Source organism: Tetrao urogallus, assembly GCF_951394365.1.
Source record: "Tetrao urogallus genome assembly, chromosome: 3".
NCBI classification, from domain to species: Eukaryota; Metazoa; Chordata; class Aves; order Galliformes; family Phasianidae; genus Tetrao; species Tetrao urogallus.
In genome coordinates this window covers 67,634,276-67,651,222 of record NC_136815.1, presented here as the reverse complement: position 1 = coordinate 67,651,222, position 16,947 = coordinate 67,634,276, and the positions used below count along the sequence as shown (strand labels likewise).

The window sequence follows — 16,947 nt, the reverse complement described above, 5'->3', positions numbered from 1 at the left end:
GAAACAAGCACGGAGCTCCAGGGCAGGCATGCACGGAGCTTAATTACATGGTTAATTAGAAATAGACCAGGAACCCCGTACCGATTTTGTATAATGTAAAAACCAAGCGCGCATAGCACCCACCACAGCGAGATCAGGGCGGTGCGGGGGGTGCCGTACGGCGAGGGGGCGTGGCCTACGGGTTGGGGGGCGTGGCCTACACCAAAGGGCTCGGCGTAGTCGCATTTCCTCCCGCTCCCCATCTGCGCATGCGCTGTGGCCCGGAAACGTTGTGACCCGCTATGGCGATGGCGGAGAAGTTCGACTCGCTTGAGGAGCACCTGGAGAAGTTCGTGGAGAACATCCGGCAGCTCGGCATCATTGTCAGCGACTTCCAGCCCAGCAGCCAGGCCGGCCTCAACCAGAAGCTGTGAGCCGCTCGCTGCTTTCGCGGCATCTTTTGGCGGGGGTTGGGGCGGTGACGGGGAGCGAGGAGCGCCAGCTCTGTGCTAAGCGGCTCCGCTTTTCTCCCTGCAGGAATTTCATGGTGACGGGCCTACAGGACATCGACAAGTGCCGGCAACAGCTTCACGACATCAGCGTGCCTCTGGAAGTGTTCGAGTGAGTGGCTTCGCCCACGCTGGAGCTCTGTGTCTCCCGAGTTACTGCCACAGTGCCAGCAGGCAGGGAGCGCTTCCTGCTTGCGGAGAGCTGGCAGGAAGGGGGAGGGAGGGCTCTGCGCTGCAGCTTTCACGTGAAAGGCATGATCTAACTTAGCTGTTCTATTGCAAGTCCCGGCGTTGTTGTTTTGCTATGATCCAGCATTCATTTTTCTTGTCTCTTCCGTCTGTGATGAAGTTTCCCTTAACTGAATGCTTAATGCAGCAAAGGAAAAATAGGCTTATGCTGGCTGATGCAAGTGCTGGTACTGCTTTTACTATCATATGTAAATTGCTCCAAAAGTAATGCTTCCTACTTATTTCTGTGGGAACTAGAATAGAGGAAAACAGTGCAGTAATGCTGATAAAGCAGATTCTCAGCTACAAAACACTACTTTACACCAGGGTCATTGCCGTTAGCTGTGTGTATTCACCAGTAAGCAGGAGCCTGTGTGCCACACTTGTAAACATCTGCACTGGTGGAGGTGACCCACTGTTGTCACTACTGGAACACACCACCTCACTGTGCTTACATCCATTGTCTGGTGTCCATCAACGTTCAGCAAGTGTCAATGGATGGCAGTGGGTGCACTTATTCCTGCATGGAGGAATTCCATGATACACCTTCTGTTTCATACATACTTCTTTGTCAGGCTCGATGTTGTCAGACTGCGCCTCTGCTGCCATCTCTCATGTGTCAACAAAATGGTGGACTATTTGGTGGGAAGGTTCAACCTTTACTGTCACACCACAAGCATCCTCCTCTGAAGCCACATGCCAATGTGGTAAAATAAGAGACATTACTTTTGGAGCACCCCTCGCGTGTGCACTCTCATCCTTGAATCACTGGGTGTCTTATTCCTATGTGCTGATTGCATGCTACGTATTAACAAAGCTGTTCTATGATTCATGCCCTTTTAGTTGCTTGAAGGGGAACCTTTCCTCTTGCTTTTACTTACTACTGTCTGTGAGGAGATGGATGGTTACTTTGTTTGTTTCAATACATTTTTCAGAACTCTAGGCTCTTTGTAAACAAACATTTACCTTTACTGTGACAGCTGCTTCCTGGAGTTGTATTTTGAAAGTAACTCATTTAAACTCCAGTATAGCATCAAGAAAGAAAGCAGGATGAGTAATTTTGTTCCTTGGAGAACTTTCTAGTGCTAATATAATCGCTTAGGTGCAATCTTTTATATTTTCAGATACATAGACCAAGGTCGCAACCCTCAGCTTTACACTAAGGAGTGCCTGGAGAGAGCTTTGGCTAAGAATGAACAAGTAAAAGGAAAAATTGACACAATGAAGGTAAAACCAAAAATAGAGAAAGTACTAATATAATAATGCATCTGGCCAGTTATTTTCTGTAAACGTGCATGGTTTTGCTTGCACAGTTATCAAATTTCCCTATTAGGTGATTTGCGTTAGGGATTATTCTGCATCCCTGTATCTTAACAGGAATGCCATTACAACCTGTTCTGAAAAGGAAACTTGTAGTTCACTCTATGGCTGGTGATACTGATGTTGCTATGTCTTATTTTTGACTATGGATCTATATAACAGATCTCTTCACTATGTGTGCTTTGATTACTACAGAGTACTTCATGCTTACAGATTTGTAACAGTGATTTGTGTAAATCTAGAAATAGGCGAAGCAGGGGGGTATTTGTACAGTCATGAGTAGTTCTTGGGCTAGTAAAATGGCGAACGTGCAATGTAAGAACAAGTTAATCCTTACTGAATGACTTTGAATGTATGCTAGTATTTAGGGTTTTCTGAACCTGTAGTTGTATATATGGTATACCAGAATGCTTAGGTTCTTAGTGGATAACTACTGCTGAAAGAGAAAATCAGAGAAGTTTACTGTGGCTTAAAGGGTTATTTGTGTTTCAGAACATTCTTAGGCTGAATTCTAAAATTATGGAGGATGGGAGTTTGTGCTGCAGAATGTAGACACATCTGTGTATGTTTTAAGCATTTTTTTCTTGATATAAAGCTCATTGCTCAAAGAAGTTGTAGGAAGAATTATTCATTTCTAAACCAGGTGCCGGTACTTCTTGGAGGTGGAGCTATTTGCGTACCAAATCAAGTGGACATGTCCTTTATCACCTTTACATTTTAAAAAAAGCATCTAAACAAGTCTCCTTTACAATTAAGGATGTATGGACTGAAGCATCCAGTCCATAAACTTTTGAATGTTTATGGTTAGTTTTTAGGTGTCTTAGTTAAGCTGCATGGATTTAATTCTCATCTGTCTTCTTGTTCTTTTTGGGACATCTTGGATTGGTAATGGGGTTGGAAAGAGGACGATATGCTTGTCTTGAGTTTCAATAATGTCACTTATTGTCTACTTCCTGCATCTCCTTGCATTGTAAAGGGAAATAAAGCACCTTTTTTTCCGTGCTAGGAGATAAGAATGCAATAGGGAGGGTTTCCTAGTTTTAAATTGTCTCAGGAGTTTCATGGAAAGCATCAGAAAGGAAAGTGGTGGTAAAAGGAAGGAGGAAAAAAGTATTTTGAAACTTAAGTTTATGAGTCCAGAGTATTTTCATTTCAAATTTTGTTATTTTCTAAATTACAATATGTAGTAGAAGCTGCTTAGAGATGCAGAGGTCAGATCCTAGGCAGATATGAACATGCTAGAATTTATCAGAGGTATAAGTATTCTAGTATTTTAGTTTGCCTGATACTTTGCTAGCAGACTTCATTTTAGTGTTTTCTTTGAATTTTGTAAATGTCATGTGATGGATTTTTTTAATACTGTTGTCTTCAATCACTGAAATGTAGAACTGCTGCACAAAAGATTTCTATTAATTGGACAATATTACTTAAGAAAACCTATGACAATGATGCAGTTGGTGTGCATGCATACATATGTATATATGTGTATAAATATATATTTTTTTCTTTCCAGAAATTTAAAAGTCTATTAATTCAAGAACTAACAAAGGTGTTCCCAGAAGACATGGCAAAGTACAAAGCTATCCGAGGCGAGGATCCTCCTCCTTAGGTAGACCTCTGATAGCTCTAAAAATACATCAATTCTATGAACTGATGCCACTCTTAAGAAAAATGTTGACTGAAGTAACAGGGTATCCAAAAACTTCATTAACAGCTCTACTAAAAATGGCAGTGATAGGATGTAAAGGAGCTTGATGATTGCTCATGGTTCTGGACTGAAGGTAACGCATCTTTCTGAAGACTTTCACTCATGGATTGCAGTTGAAACTTGTTGTGGTACTCTGTTCTTTCTTGAAAGATTTCAGAGATGTTTTAACAGTTTGCAGGCAATTATATGGCGTTTCCTACAGAGTGTGGTTTTGAAGCAGGAGATCATGGTGGTTGTTGCTGTTTTGTTTGGGATTTTTTTGCTTTCTAAAGAGCGTGCTCCAGGATTATGGGTTTCTGACAAATGCAGTTATTCTACTTGATTGTTTTTCATTTGTAAACTATTTTTTTAATTACAGTACAAACAATTGACTCTTATTATCTTGCCAAATTCTGTTGAACAGGAGCCTGTCATGGGCTCTAGTTTGCATGTGTCATAATGAATTGCAGCCAAGAAAACCTTGAGATATTTGTTTTGTTCTATAAGCTGCAGTGCAGATGGCTGATATTGAAAGGGAGCACATTCAGGATTAGCTCCTCAGCAATGTTGATATTTTGTATATTTCATGTAGACCTTTGTTAAATTCTAATTAGTTTCTGTAAGCAGGTTGAAGAATAAAAAATTGTAAAAATGAAATTCTACTGTTTCTTTTGTGTGCTGCTCTTTAGAGAATGAATTGAAAGCTATAAAAAATGGCATATTTGTTGGTATCAGTAATAGAAATGAAATCTGCATCAAAACTTGAAGATGATGTAAGCTTGGCATTTTGGCTTCCATGGTTGGTTGGTGGGGATCTTTGTTTTTTCCCTTGCATGCTCTTCCTGGTTACCAGGGCTGGAGGAATTCTTGACGAAAAGCATATGGTTTGCACCTATCACCTCTAAATACAGTAGACTGAATACAGGGCACAGGCAATGAAACTAAAACAAACAAAAAACAAAATAGGTAGGCTGTCCTTATGATTTGAATTCTATGTCTATAAACTACAGGGTAAAGTGAAGGACCTGGTATTTGGTCTTGTCAAAGCTCATACAATTGGCTTCGTGAACCTGTGCTTGAGATGACAATGGATACTCTAGATACAATGCTTGAGGAAACAACAACGAAGCATAATTTAGGAGAAAAATGTCTGCTTCTTTTTTCCTGCATAGCTGCATTTTTATGAGAAGATCCATAGGTCTTTGCTCTTTTCTGATGTCAGACACAAGAGGAGACCACAGTTTTGTAATTTGGTCAGCTAAATCACTTGCCAAACTTTGCTTTATAGTCAAATGGTTATTTTTACACAGAAGATAGAAGCTCAACCAACCCCATCTGACCTCCCTCCCTCCTCTCTCTTGCCTCCCTAAAAAAAAACCCCAAACATGCACCTGGACAAAACCTCATCAACTTTCTAGATTTCTTTCTTTTAGTAACAGGCATGACCTACCCTCCTTCTGTGCTCTGAACAGTGGTCCTGCTGGTGCACCATGCTCCTCTCTGAATGTTTTGCTTATCTTGCCTCACGCTGTAATCTGAATGGAGGCCTTGTTTTGACCCCTTGCAATTTTCTTGATGGTAGACACAATTTGTTTCCAGGCTATTCTCTGAATGGTAGATATGACTTGATTTCTGGTTGTTCTCTGAATGTTGGCCCATGCTGCTGTCTCTTTGGTCACCATCATGTGCCCCATGTCATTCTCTGAATGATGTCCACATCTGCGCTTCTCAGTGTTCTCTAAATGGTAGTGGTGCCTGGGCCTCTTGTTCCCTAACCAATTGGCATGCCTGGTCTCTACACTGTTTCCTAGACACCTGGCATGCCTGGGCCTCTTGGCACTTTGTGGAGGATCTACCTCTGTGGTCTGAGATATCTTCATGTGGAAGACAAGGAGGTTTGAGGGGAACCGGGTGCCCCTTCCCTGGGGATGGCTACCCTATGTTATTTCACTATGTAGAAAGGCTGCTCTTGAGCACAGGTACTGCCACACGCCCTTGCCTGACCAGTGGATACTACTGGGTGTCGTATGTGACCAGCCTCTCAGTGAAGAATCTGTTCTATCCTTACTCTTTCCCAATGTAGCTATATGCCGTTCCCTCAGGCCCTGTCACTGTCATCAGGCAACAAATATCAGTGCTGCCCCTCCACTCTCCTTGCGAGAAACTGCAGGCTGCCATGAGGCTGTGCCATGAGGCTGTCCCCTGATCTTCTCTTGCCCCACACAAAAATTCATTTGCTGCTCTATTTTGATCAAATAGAGAGAAAAGAACCAACGTTATTACATGCTTGAACTCACTGAGGTTATGGTGAAAGGAGAAAAGAAGAAGTTAATAAAAATGCTTGTATTTCTCTCATTTGTTTGGGCTCCAAATTTTGCAAACAAATGAGTTACAAAACTTGCCAAAGAAATGCTATTTCTGTTTGTCATTATGCAAGCAACACAAATACTGCTGGATTTGCTTCATTGCCATGGCCTTGCCTGAGGATCTGGATGCCTGGCTGAAGTTGGGCCTGCCCTGCTTACATTGTGGGGCCCTGTAGGACCCATCCCATGCTCTGCAGGCAGGTCACCACACATGGCTCCCCGTCCCTTACAGAGCAGTTGGCCCTTGTTCTCTGGCATTTATTCCCCCCTGCCCCCCCACTGTAAATACATTCTATGTTACTGTCCAAGAAGGTATGGCTTCAAGTTGCAATTGAGGGAGGGTCAGGTTGGATGTTAGGATCACTTTTTCTCAGGAAGAGCAGTGAAGCATTGGAACAGGCTGCTCAGGGAGGTGGTGGAGTCACCATCCGTGGAGGTGTACAATAAAAGAGTAGATGTGGTATGCAGGGACATGGTTTAGTAGGCAACGTTGGTGATAGGTGGATGGTTGGACTAGATGATCTTAGAGGTGTTTTCCAACCTTAACGTTCTATAGTTCTGTAATTATAGAGGTTTTGCATGGTGAATGCCATTAGAGATTTGTTGGAGCTCTATTTCACACAGCGACATGTAGTAAAGAAAACGTCCCTTCATTTTCTGTGTAGACAGGAAAAAAGTGCTTAGAAAAACACTAATTTTCACAACAGTCCAGTGGTGTGTCTCAAGCTGCAGATTTATAAGGTGAATTGGAAACATAAACACAGGCCAGAGGAGGAGCAGCTGTAGGAGCGAAGCTGCACGTCTCCACAGCCATTTCTCAGGGAGACTGGAGATGCTTCATGTGAGTGTTTGGAAAACATGCCAGCCTGAAACTGAAAGATGTCTGAACTGATTGAAATGACAAAATGTTTCAGAGCAGCATTAGCCTGCAAAGCTGCTCAAATCAATTTCATTCAGGCTTTGTTAAAGTTAATTGTAATGCACTTTATCAGATGTGTTGAAGAGATTCTGAGGGTAGAAGCCCTCTGATCAAACCACTCATCAGAGAGGGTGTGAATGGCTTACAAGAAAACGACTTTTGTCTGCTAAGCAAGATGACCCAGCAACCAATTTTTCAGAGCCACTTCAATTGCTTACCATGAGAATTACAGGTTGTGATCAAGAAAGGGCAAACGCCAAAAAACCTCCGTGCATTTGTTCCACTTTCTGCCGAGCAGCGCTGGCTGCAGCTTTCTGAGCATCGTATCTCATTCACAAGGTGACCCCGCGCATAAAACCTTTTAATTAGCCTGAACACTCAACCTGTTCCTCGTGCCCGGCTGTCAGGCCTCTGCCTTCTGCCGCTCCGCGTTGCCATGGCAGCGGCCGGCCCACTAAGGTGCTGCGGGCAGCAGCAGGAGCTGCAGCCGGGGGTCGGGGCTGCTGCGTGGCAGCCGCGTGCTTCGGGGCTCCGTTCTGCTGCCGTTGCTCGCCCTCCACTAGCAGCCGCAATAAACCTTCCCTCATTACTACATCAACAAATCCCCGGGTAGACGGCGCGTGTTTAATCACCTTCCTTTCTCACGGAGTGGTGCGCAGTGCCGCGTGAGGAGGCTGCCGTACAAAGGCAGGTGAATGGGGTGCGTGAGCGCTGTAAATCCATCTGCTGAGAGCTGCGGGAGAGCTGCAGGACCCCTCTGCTTTCCACCCGTCGACGATCAGCATTTGTCCCTTGTGCTGACGGTGCAACCGAAAGCAGAACCGTTTCATCTGATAGACTACATAATGGTCAGTTTATTACCGTGAAGCATATGGTGTGTATTCACATTGTGCTAAAAACCGCAAAAGGTAAAAACAGACACTTAAACCTGAACGAGTATTCAGTTATTGGTGTGTTCTTAAACACTTCCCTCTCTTATCCTGTGTCTTTGGTTATGCTGCTCATTTTTTAACTTTATCTCGAGACTGTACAACAACCTTCACAATGCCCGAATACACTTTGTTGTATATTCCAGCACTACCAACTGGGAGTGATTTTAATAAGTCACAATTCTGAATAAAATAACAACAACAATAATAGCATTCCAGGATGATTCCAACTGCTTTTTTGGTGCTAGTTAACATCTATGTTGACCCACAATTCATTTTAGCTCATAAATCTCATAAGCATCAAACATGATGCTGTGCCTTCAGTAGAACACTGATTACTATAATAAATCTTTCTGTCATGTACTGACAACTACAGAGATACAGATCCAATAAAGAAAGGCGGATTGGAGTCATAGACATAAGCTTCAGGACTGGTGACATTTAGGCATCTCAAGACAAGGGAAAAGAGGAAAGAAGGCACAAATTCGGTACATAAATTTGGATTAAAGAATTCTTATTTCTTAATTATGGTGTTGTCAGACTACTGTACAGCCAAAAATAAGAAGTACTATATCACTATAAAGTATATTTTGATTTCCTCTAAATAATACATAGTAGGCTGTAATTCATTCCTTAAATTACAAAATTTACTTAATCTTGAAAACAGTAACTATTATCTAGTTGCTTAGCAACTCAGACAATGCCAACATCCTTGGCCAGGTTGTATCTAGTCCCTTTTCTAAATTTCTGGAAGTATCTTTCATTTGTTTAAAGCTCTGTAACAGCTTCTCTTAAGCTTTAAATCCAAGACTGTTCCCTTGCTTTTCTCTGCACAAGAGATTAGCCTTGCTTCCAGGAATGTGGTTCCATAGAATTGAAAGCTGCAGTTTATTCAATATACTTCTTTGTCTCTTTAGTCTCAGAGAACCACTTATGGGAAGTGCAGTTGAATTCTGTTTTCAAGAATTTATCCATGAATGTTGATTTAAAGTTTACGTTGTCTTTGTCCTGCATCAGACATTTTAGGAAATGCCAGACATGAGAAGAGAAATTGCTGAACATAGCCTGATCTAGCTGTGAATGTCCCTGTTAATTGCAAGCGAGTTGGACTAGATGACCTTTAAAGGTCCCTTCCAACTCTAAGGATTCTATGATTCTTTAACAAATAACAGAGTGAGCAGCTGACAAACTTTGCAGAATAACACCATGAGAAATGGCTGGATTTCAGATTGTTACAGGGAGCTACGTGAGAGGAGGGCAGGGTCCACAGGTACATGGAAGGGAATAGTAGGGAGCTGCTGGGGAGAACAGTCTTGAATGGAAAACAGTGCCTAAGTTACCATTTTCAGTAACACCATGTAAAGCCTAAATGACATAGGTTACAGTACCAGAAATACTGAATGTGGTTTGCCAAAATTAGGATCAGAAGGGAAAAAGTAGCTGGAGTCAGTTGTTTATTTAAGAGGAAAGAGAGAGGGATTAAGGTGGATGGGGAAATTATAAGCTTGGGAAAATTAAGGGAAATTTGGGAAAAAAGGGATAAATTAGGGCAATCGAGTATAAGAAAGCTAATAGATTATAAACATTTGATTGAACCCTTGAGTCTTTCTTGTCTTCTTATTAAATCCTGTTCTTGGCTATTTTTATTTTTGGTGTAATCTCACTTTGTGTCCTATGTGAGGAGAGGTCTGTGTGTCAGCAGCTACAGAAGGGGTCTCAGGTCATGGACCCACATGGCCAGCTGGGGAGTTTGGTGTGTGGACATTTCCATCTTTATGTGCATGAGTAAATCATTTCAACACAGACTAGCTGGCAAGTAGCAGACCCATGTCTGGAAAGTGTCACGGTTTGTGTAAATGCCTGGGTAAGGGCCTATAGCCAATGCTTGGGTCTAAGCAAAGTTTAGAGCCTGTGCTGCTATCAGAGAGATCTGTGAATGCACTGTGCTTGTGAATCTGGAGAACGAAGGTGTGTGTCTGCATTAGTGAACTTTCATCATGATAAACAGGAGAGAAGGAACAGGACCTGGCTACCTGTGTTTAGTTTTATGTGAGTGATGTTGCATTCAAGCAAGTGCCGGCAACTCCCTTCGCAGTCTCTAATTTGAGTCATGCTGTAGCATTGTACTGGCAGCTTAAGGTAAAAAAGAGGCTGGTGATCAGGGCTGCGGCCCTAGTGAGGTACGCACCTTCCATTTCTGATGAGGCCCGTCTCCCTGATGTAGCTGTTTTGTGGCTTGGTTGGCTGTGTCTTACATGAGGGAGTTCCAGTTTGGAGGGATGCTCAGTCCTTCACAAGTAACTCAGGTAACTAGTGGTGAGGGAAACATGATAAGGGCTTGGGGTTGCAATCTGCACGTGTGAAGTTGAGGACAAGGCAGACCTGGTGCTGTGAGGAGCTGTGTTAACCCGTACCTGCGTTACAATGCTCCCCTCTCAGTTCCTCTTTGTACCAGATTGGACAGGATCAGACTAATGACTTTAGCAGGAGCAGGACTTTCAAAGGCTGGAGATAAAGTGTTTTACACTGTTAGATTACGTGACTGTTTAACCTGGCATTTTCTGATCCAGACTCCGTAGTATATACTAACAGAGGGTTGGTGGAGAGAAGTATGCAGCAGTAAGTTATTTGCTTATTCTTTTCTGAATTGCTTAGCTACCATGGAGATAAGCATAGCACAGATACCACGAGGAACTAATGTTATTCCCTCACATGGCATTCTACAGCACTGTGTACAGTTATAAGGCTTTAAAAATAAAATATTTTAGGAGTGATTGAATTTAGGAATTCTAAACCTCAGACCAGTGAACAGTATTGACTTTCAAGAGAGAAAACTTAAAAAAGGCACTTGAGACCAGGGACTCTGTCTCTGTATTTGAGCTTTTAAAGTGAAAACTGGAGAATAGGAATCTTGCCTTTGTGTTACTATTGTAATTCAGTTTATTCTGTGGTATTTTGTTGTGGTTTTGCTCTATGTTTTATTTTGTTCTGCTTCAGTAGTGTTTAAACAACTGAGCAGAAAAAGGAGGTAGTGGAAAATTAATAACATTTTGGTACTGAATTCTTGCTTTTTCCATGGGGAACTTCGAGAAGGAGCATATCAACACCTGGAATCTCTGGTCTGGTTTCACAGCTGTAAAGAGGATATCTGCATGTGCAGGCTGCTGCTCCTGATTGTATTGGAGACTGGAGCTAGCATGACTTCACAAAATCATAGAGCTTATCTCCTTCGTGCCCTCTGTTCCTGTGGAAAGCTCAACACCTCCATTTTGTAACAAACATTGAGCAGAGAAATGTGCTTTAAGTTCAGTCATGACTTTCCCTACAATCTAATGTGCAATCACTGCGAACACAAGAGGGTGGGGTGGAAGAACAGCATTCATTGATAGCCAGTGACAAATGGCGATGGTAATAAAACTGGAAGCAACTAAGAAAGGTGCTGTTTGCAACAAGGCAGCAGCACAGCTGGCTCTTCAGCAGTCAAAGCAGGAGGGTGGCAGCATGCATACAGCATGTGGACTGTGCCTTTCTTCATCCTGGTGTTCCAGCAGGATGACAAACTGCAGTCACAAGGCACTGAAATGAATGGAGCAAAAGAAAATGGGCAACCACTTTGCATGATATTTTTGGAAGTTATAATAAGCTAGTTCCTGAGAGAAAAGATTATGCTTCTAAAACTGGTGACTCCTGAAGGGAATGAAATAACTGTCCTGAGGCAGCTGACTGTCACCAGCAAAGAAATTCAGAAGGCATGGTGAGGACTTGCTAACTGGCATCTCTCATTCTCTGTGTTATACACAAGTGTCCCATCCTCAGCTACTGATGCATGCACATGCTTATATAAGTGAAACTTAGGAAAGAAAAAAGCACTTTCCTTACCCACATGGTGATGTATTGGTTCTCATTACCTCCATTAGGTATGGATCTGGTTCTGGGAATATATTACAATCCTATTAGCTATTCACCAGGTTCTAGGCAAGTGCTCTCAAAAGTAAGCTATCATTGCTGTAAATGTCTCACTCAGTTATTCCATTCAGAATAGAACAGGTTGAAATGCCAAAGAGTTTCCAACCCAGAATGTCTTGTATTAAGACTGTTTCAACAATTTTTTATGGGATAAGATCTAGCAAACTAAAGGAGGGGGAACATGCATGAACAAAGAGTTGGACTGAGGAAGTAGGGCAAGGGGATTGGTACTCCCATTCTATTTTTATTATTCTTGCTGCAAAAAAAGCCTAAAATGATCTCTGTCCTCTCCTTTCACCTGCATTTATCATGTCCTGTGAAGTGCCTGAGAAAGTCGTCTGCTACCATCAGGGTACTTGTTTTTTTTTCAGTCCAAATTAGCTGCAGCTAATTTGCAGCTTGAGAAACTGCCATACAATTTTATGATAATAATGTCTTAAAAGAGCTTTAAATTCAGATTTCCACAGGCAGAGGAACACCATTACTGCAGTGGAATTCCTGATGTCAACCTCAGGGTTCTTATTTAAGAGAGGTGGTGGCAGTGCCTTCTCTATTCACTGTGTTCTTCCTCTTGAGTTTCTGTCTACCTACTAGGTGGAATGTTTCACAGATGTTTACAGAATATGAAGTGTTAGCATGTACATTTGGGCGCTTTTAGCCAAAGATTTCTGGGTTTAGGCATCAAGCCAACAAGATTTTAGAGAATCTAAGATTTCACTCTGGGCTTCAGAAGGGATTATTAGACAACACTTAAAAGCACAACTCTTGTAAATCTTGCCTCACTAATAAATCACCACTACCACTTCTGCTGCACTTTGGCCTTCTCAGAAGGTAATCTAGCTATTCAAAGACCATGTCCCACTTAAGAAATACAGCAACAAGAGGAGTAGAGGTGGTACATTCATACAACCCTATAATTCAGAATACAGAAGGAAATTACTTTTTAATTTCCTCCTTCTAATGAAATAACAGAACATTGGCTTCTGTGAATATGAATTGGTGTTTCTCCAGATTGGAAAACAGCTGAGCAGCTTGCAGTTTTCTACAGTTTTGTTAGTTGTGTTCACAAGAAGACAAACCAATGGCAAATTATTTAAAACATTTCATTTTCTTTCCTACTTTTTTAAAACTGCATTATTTTTAACATCTGAGAAACAAAAATTGTAAAAGTTTCCAGTTTTGAAGTGAAACTGTTTAATTCCTGACATAAACAACAGTATCTGCCCTTTTCCTTTGACAGTCTTTGTGATTATGAAGTGGCAACTTTGTTTTCAAATATCCCACCCAAAGTTCCTGTAGAAAATGAAAATTCCACGCATCAAAAGATCCTGGTCAAATTAAAGTGATTTTCATTCTCCTTTACAGTCCCTAAAAGCAGTGGTGAAAGAGGTCAAGAATAATAGTGAATATGTTGATGGCACCTGGCAGAGCAGGTTCTCCGTGCAGTTCCTGGAGACCTCCAGCTGTCCTCCAGGGACAGATTGCAGTCTTCAGTCAAATGCTTCAAACCTGTAGATGCAAAGTTGCTTGTGATTCTAAAGATGTGTCTGGCTATGTTCAGCTTTAACAGGGGCTCAGAAAGTTTCTTCTGCAGCTACTACTCTGATAGCTTCAGCTTCTTATCTTGTTCTTTAATTGTGTCTTGCCTCTCTTCAGTTGTGGTGTCACTCCAGGTGCTGGGTCTGCCCTCATCCATGCAGCATCTGTTCCCGTATTGCAGAAAGCATTCAGTTCCCTGAGGGATTTGTGTGTGTACCACGGCCTCTTCACAAGAGAAGGACTTTGCAACATAATGAAATCTGTATTCTTTTTTATCTTTTTTTTTTTTTTTTTTGGTGGAACTGAAGATGAGACTGTCTTCCTTGTAGCTCTGGGCAGCCTGGTCTGGTGATTGGCGACCCTTCCCATGACAGGGGTGTTGAAACTAGGTGATCATTCCTGTCCTTTTCAACTCAGGCCATTCTATGATTCTATGATTCTATGATTCCTTATACTAGCAACATGGTAGAGCCATAACTGACAGATATAATGATTTGTTCCATAATCATCACACAGAACTATGTACATAAACTTTTTCATTTCAAGTCCTTGTGGTCAGAAACTGGTGAGAACCCATACACTAACTGGAAGAACTAATACAGAAACTTATCAGTTGTAATCTTTATTCTTCAAGTCAAGAAAAGGAAGAGTGTTTTGAAAAGAGTTCACAAGAGTTAAAGTCAAGGTCAATGTCATCCACTACTCTCCATTTGCCCACAAATGCAGTTACTTGATCAGAGAAGGCAGATAGATTTTTCAGGCATGGTTGACCCTTGGTAAAAGCATACTGACTCCTCTTTATCATTTCCTTCTCCTGTGTGTACTCAGAAATGTGCTCTGGGGGCACTGAGGTTCATGGATTATGAAAGGGTAGAAGTGAGTCTGACCAATCTGTAGTTCCAGGTCTAGTCAGATCTTCATTGTAACTTTTAGTACACTTAAGATCTCCCCTGGCAGCATTGTTGATGTCCATGTGGATAAGCAGCAGGGGCTTATAGCCTGAGAGCCATGGCTGTTTCTCTGCTATATCTTGGACCTGAGCCGTTGATGAGCAATGAATCTTTCTAGACAGCAAGCCAAGTGGGCAGATGGGGACTTCTGTCCTCTACAAGCAGAAACCACCCACTACTGTCCCCTGCTACTTCCTTCTCTTGCTGATGTGTGGTTCAATCTTGGCATCACGCTCCGATACTTCCCCAGATACGGCTTTCTGCCTCTCCTGCTACCAGGGCACCATATCTGTTCTGCAATTGTGGACCTGTGGGTGGAGAAGGAACTGCCGTCCTTGTGCCAGAAGTCGTGTTAGGTGAGTCTATTTAATTCAGTTAAGATTTTTTTGAATTGTTTTCCTTTTGATGTTTTAAACTGGAAAAAATGAACAGATGCATTTATACTACATTACTGCTTGTGACTAGACTTAATTCTTTAGTCAAATAATGACAGGAAAATTAGTTTACAATTTCCAAAAATGCATGCAACTCCTTGAATAACTGTTTCATTGTAACCAGCATCAGCATTGTGGAGGAGGAGGAAGATTATTCTAGACAATGGAGGGTCTAAGCCTTACCATTACTTTTATCCTACAGTAGGAAGGCTCTGTGTGCTTGTCAGATGAAAGCAGTCATCTTACAGGCTAATAAACCCAAAGTGCTAAGGGCACTGCATAACAAGCTTCAAATCTGGTTGCTCTCACCATCGTACATTTATTTTACAATCAGTTAGGGAAATTAGGGAATTCTTTTTATTGCTTAATTGCTTATAGTTTAGTTGCTGTTGTGGTTGAACACAGCAGGGGTTGAGCACCACACAGACATTCACTCATTCCCACCCTTTCCAGCGGGATGAGGGAGAGAATCAAGAAAAACAAAGCAGAACTTGTGGGTTGAGATAGAACTATTTACTACTAAGACAGAGAAAAAGAAAAAAGATAATAATTACAGCAAATACATCTATGTATGTGAATGTACATAACAACTGGTGCACAAGCAATTGCTCACCACCCCATGACTGATGCCCAGCTAGCTCCTGAGAAGTGTAAGAGAGCGAGATGAACTCCCATTCCTTCAGAATCCCTTCTGCATGGTGTCAAATGGCATAGAACATCCCATGCACAATATCCAGTTCTGCTACTAGCCATACAGTGGCAACGTACAGATGCAGTGTCTAGCGCTGCAATTACGACAAAAGGAAGGATCAAAGTGTTTTTTGGAGGGACAAGCGTGGGATAAATGTGCTGAGTGTGTGGAAGCAGGCTGCTGGTCAGTGCACTTTTCTGGCTGTGCCCTGTGCCTTATACAGTCTGTTCTGCCTTCTCACTGAAGTCCATATATAACCCTCTTCCCAAGCGAGGGACGGCCTGTGGTGGGCACACATATGTCTGTGTGGCAGTCTGCATGCAGCAACGGCCGTGTGACTGTTGGTGGCAGGGGATCGGTGTCCGTGAAACAGCAGCCACAACGAGTGAGGGTATGAGTCAGCAAGGCTGTGAAGAATTCAAGTATTACAGGAGTGTTATGAATAGCAGTCCTGAAAATCTGGGGTTCATTTTCTAGCTTTTAATATTAGAATAAATCTCATCTAGCAATTGGAAAAAAAATGTATCATGACATTGTAGTGATTTCTCCTTCTCCTCCTCCTCTCTCGCTCTCCCTACCTTCCCCTCCCCCCCCCAAATATAATTCAGCCTTTGTGTTTACTGTCTAGTCTTGAAGGAGCTGAATGAAATAAACTTACAAATCTGTGTTGAAAACATTTTTGTTGTTGTTGTTTTGTGGAATATATGGAACTACTGTCTTCCAGCAAAATCCTTGTCTTGAGAATTTATGAGTTTCTACATTCCAAGGCAGGAAAAAGCTCTCTTTTGTTTCTTTTTCTTTTTCTTTTTCTTTTCTTTTTTTTTTTTTTAACTAAGTTTTCATAATTATGCTATATGATTGTCTGCAACAGAACCAGGAAACTGGGCTAAGAGACTCAGTATCTTCATCTTTGCGCTTCAAGCGAATGTCATGATTCACAAGTAAGGAGAAAATATGAATGCCATGAATATTAACAACTTCCAGTTTGTAATAACAGAAGTAGAATAGAGGCAACAGCTGAGAAGATTACATCTAAGATCATACATTAAAAATCATAAAGTATAAAATTGGCTTCTTATTCAGTTCATTTTCTTGTTTTCCTGTATCTCCTTCTGTACTGTGATTGCAGGTTAGTATAGCTTCCACACTTAAGAAATTCTCTAAGCTCTTCCAAGAAGTCACCTCCAATTGCATGACCAGTAAAACTGCTTATTCTGTTCAACAATATCCTGCTGAAGAATATTTGCATTTCTAGAAAGAACTAATTCTGTAGTGAATTGATTATTTTTGAATTACTATTCAGAGGAAATGACCTTGCAGAGACATAACTGATTTGCAAATTTCGTCTATGGCTACTTATGGTCTCAGTGTTCTGTCCTTGTAGCTTGCTTATATTCATTTACTTAACTGATCATACACTAAGCAAACTT

General features: G+C 41.7%; 2 protein-coding genes across 2 annotated transcripts in view; both read left to right on the top strand.

Moving 5' to 3' along the window:
• Positions 1 to 248: 248 nt before the first annotated feature.
• Positions 249 to 3,645, top strand: MED10 (mediator complex subunit 10; the record flags this gene model as incomplete). Its single annotated transcript, XM_079533145.1, has 4 exons — positions 249 to 409; positions 517 to 600; positions 1,841 to 1,943; positions 3,550 to 3,645. The coding sequence occupies exons 1-4, from the start codon at positions 282 to 284 to the stop codon at positions 3,643 to 3,645; spliced, it is 411 nt and encodes a 136-aa protein (XP_079389271.1). The 5' UTR covers positions 249 to 281.
• Positions 3,646 to 7,703: 4,058 nt separating this feature from the next.
• Positions 7,704 to 16,947, top strand: part of LOC306945200 (SUN domain-containing protein 3-like) — a gene marked incomplete at both ends in the record, with an annotated part of 62,020 nt that continues 52,776 nt past the window's right edge. Inside the window, one exon of the mRNA XM_079533905.1 lies at positions 7,704 to 7,856. Coding sequence (XP_079390031.1) covers positions 7,704 to 7,856 — 153 coding nt within the window. The remainder of the gene's footprint in view (positions 7,857 to 16,947) is intronic.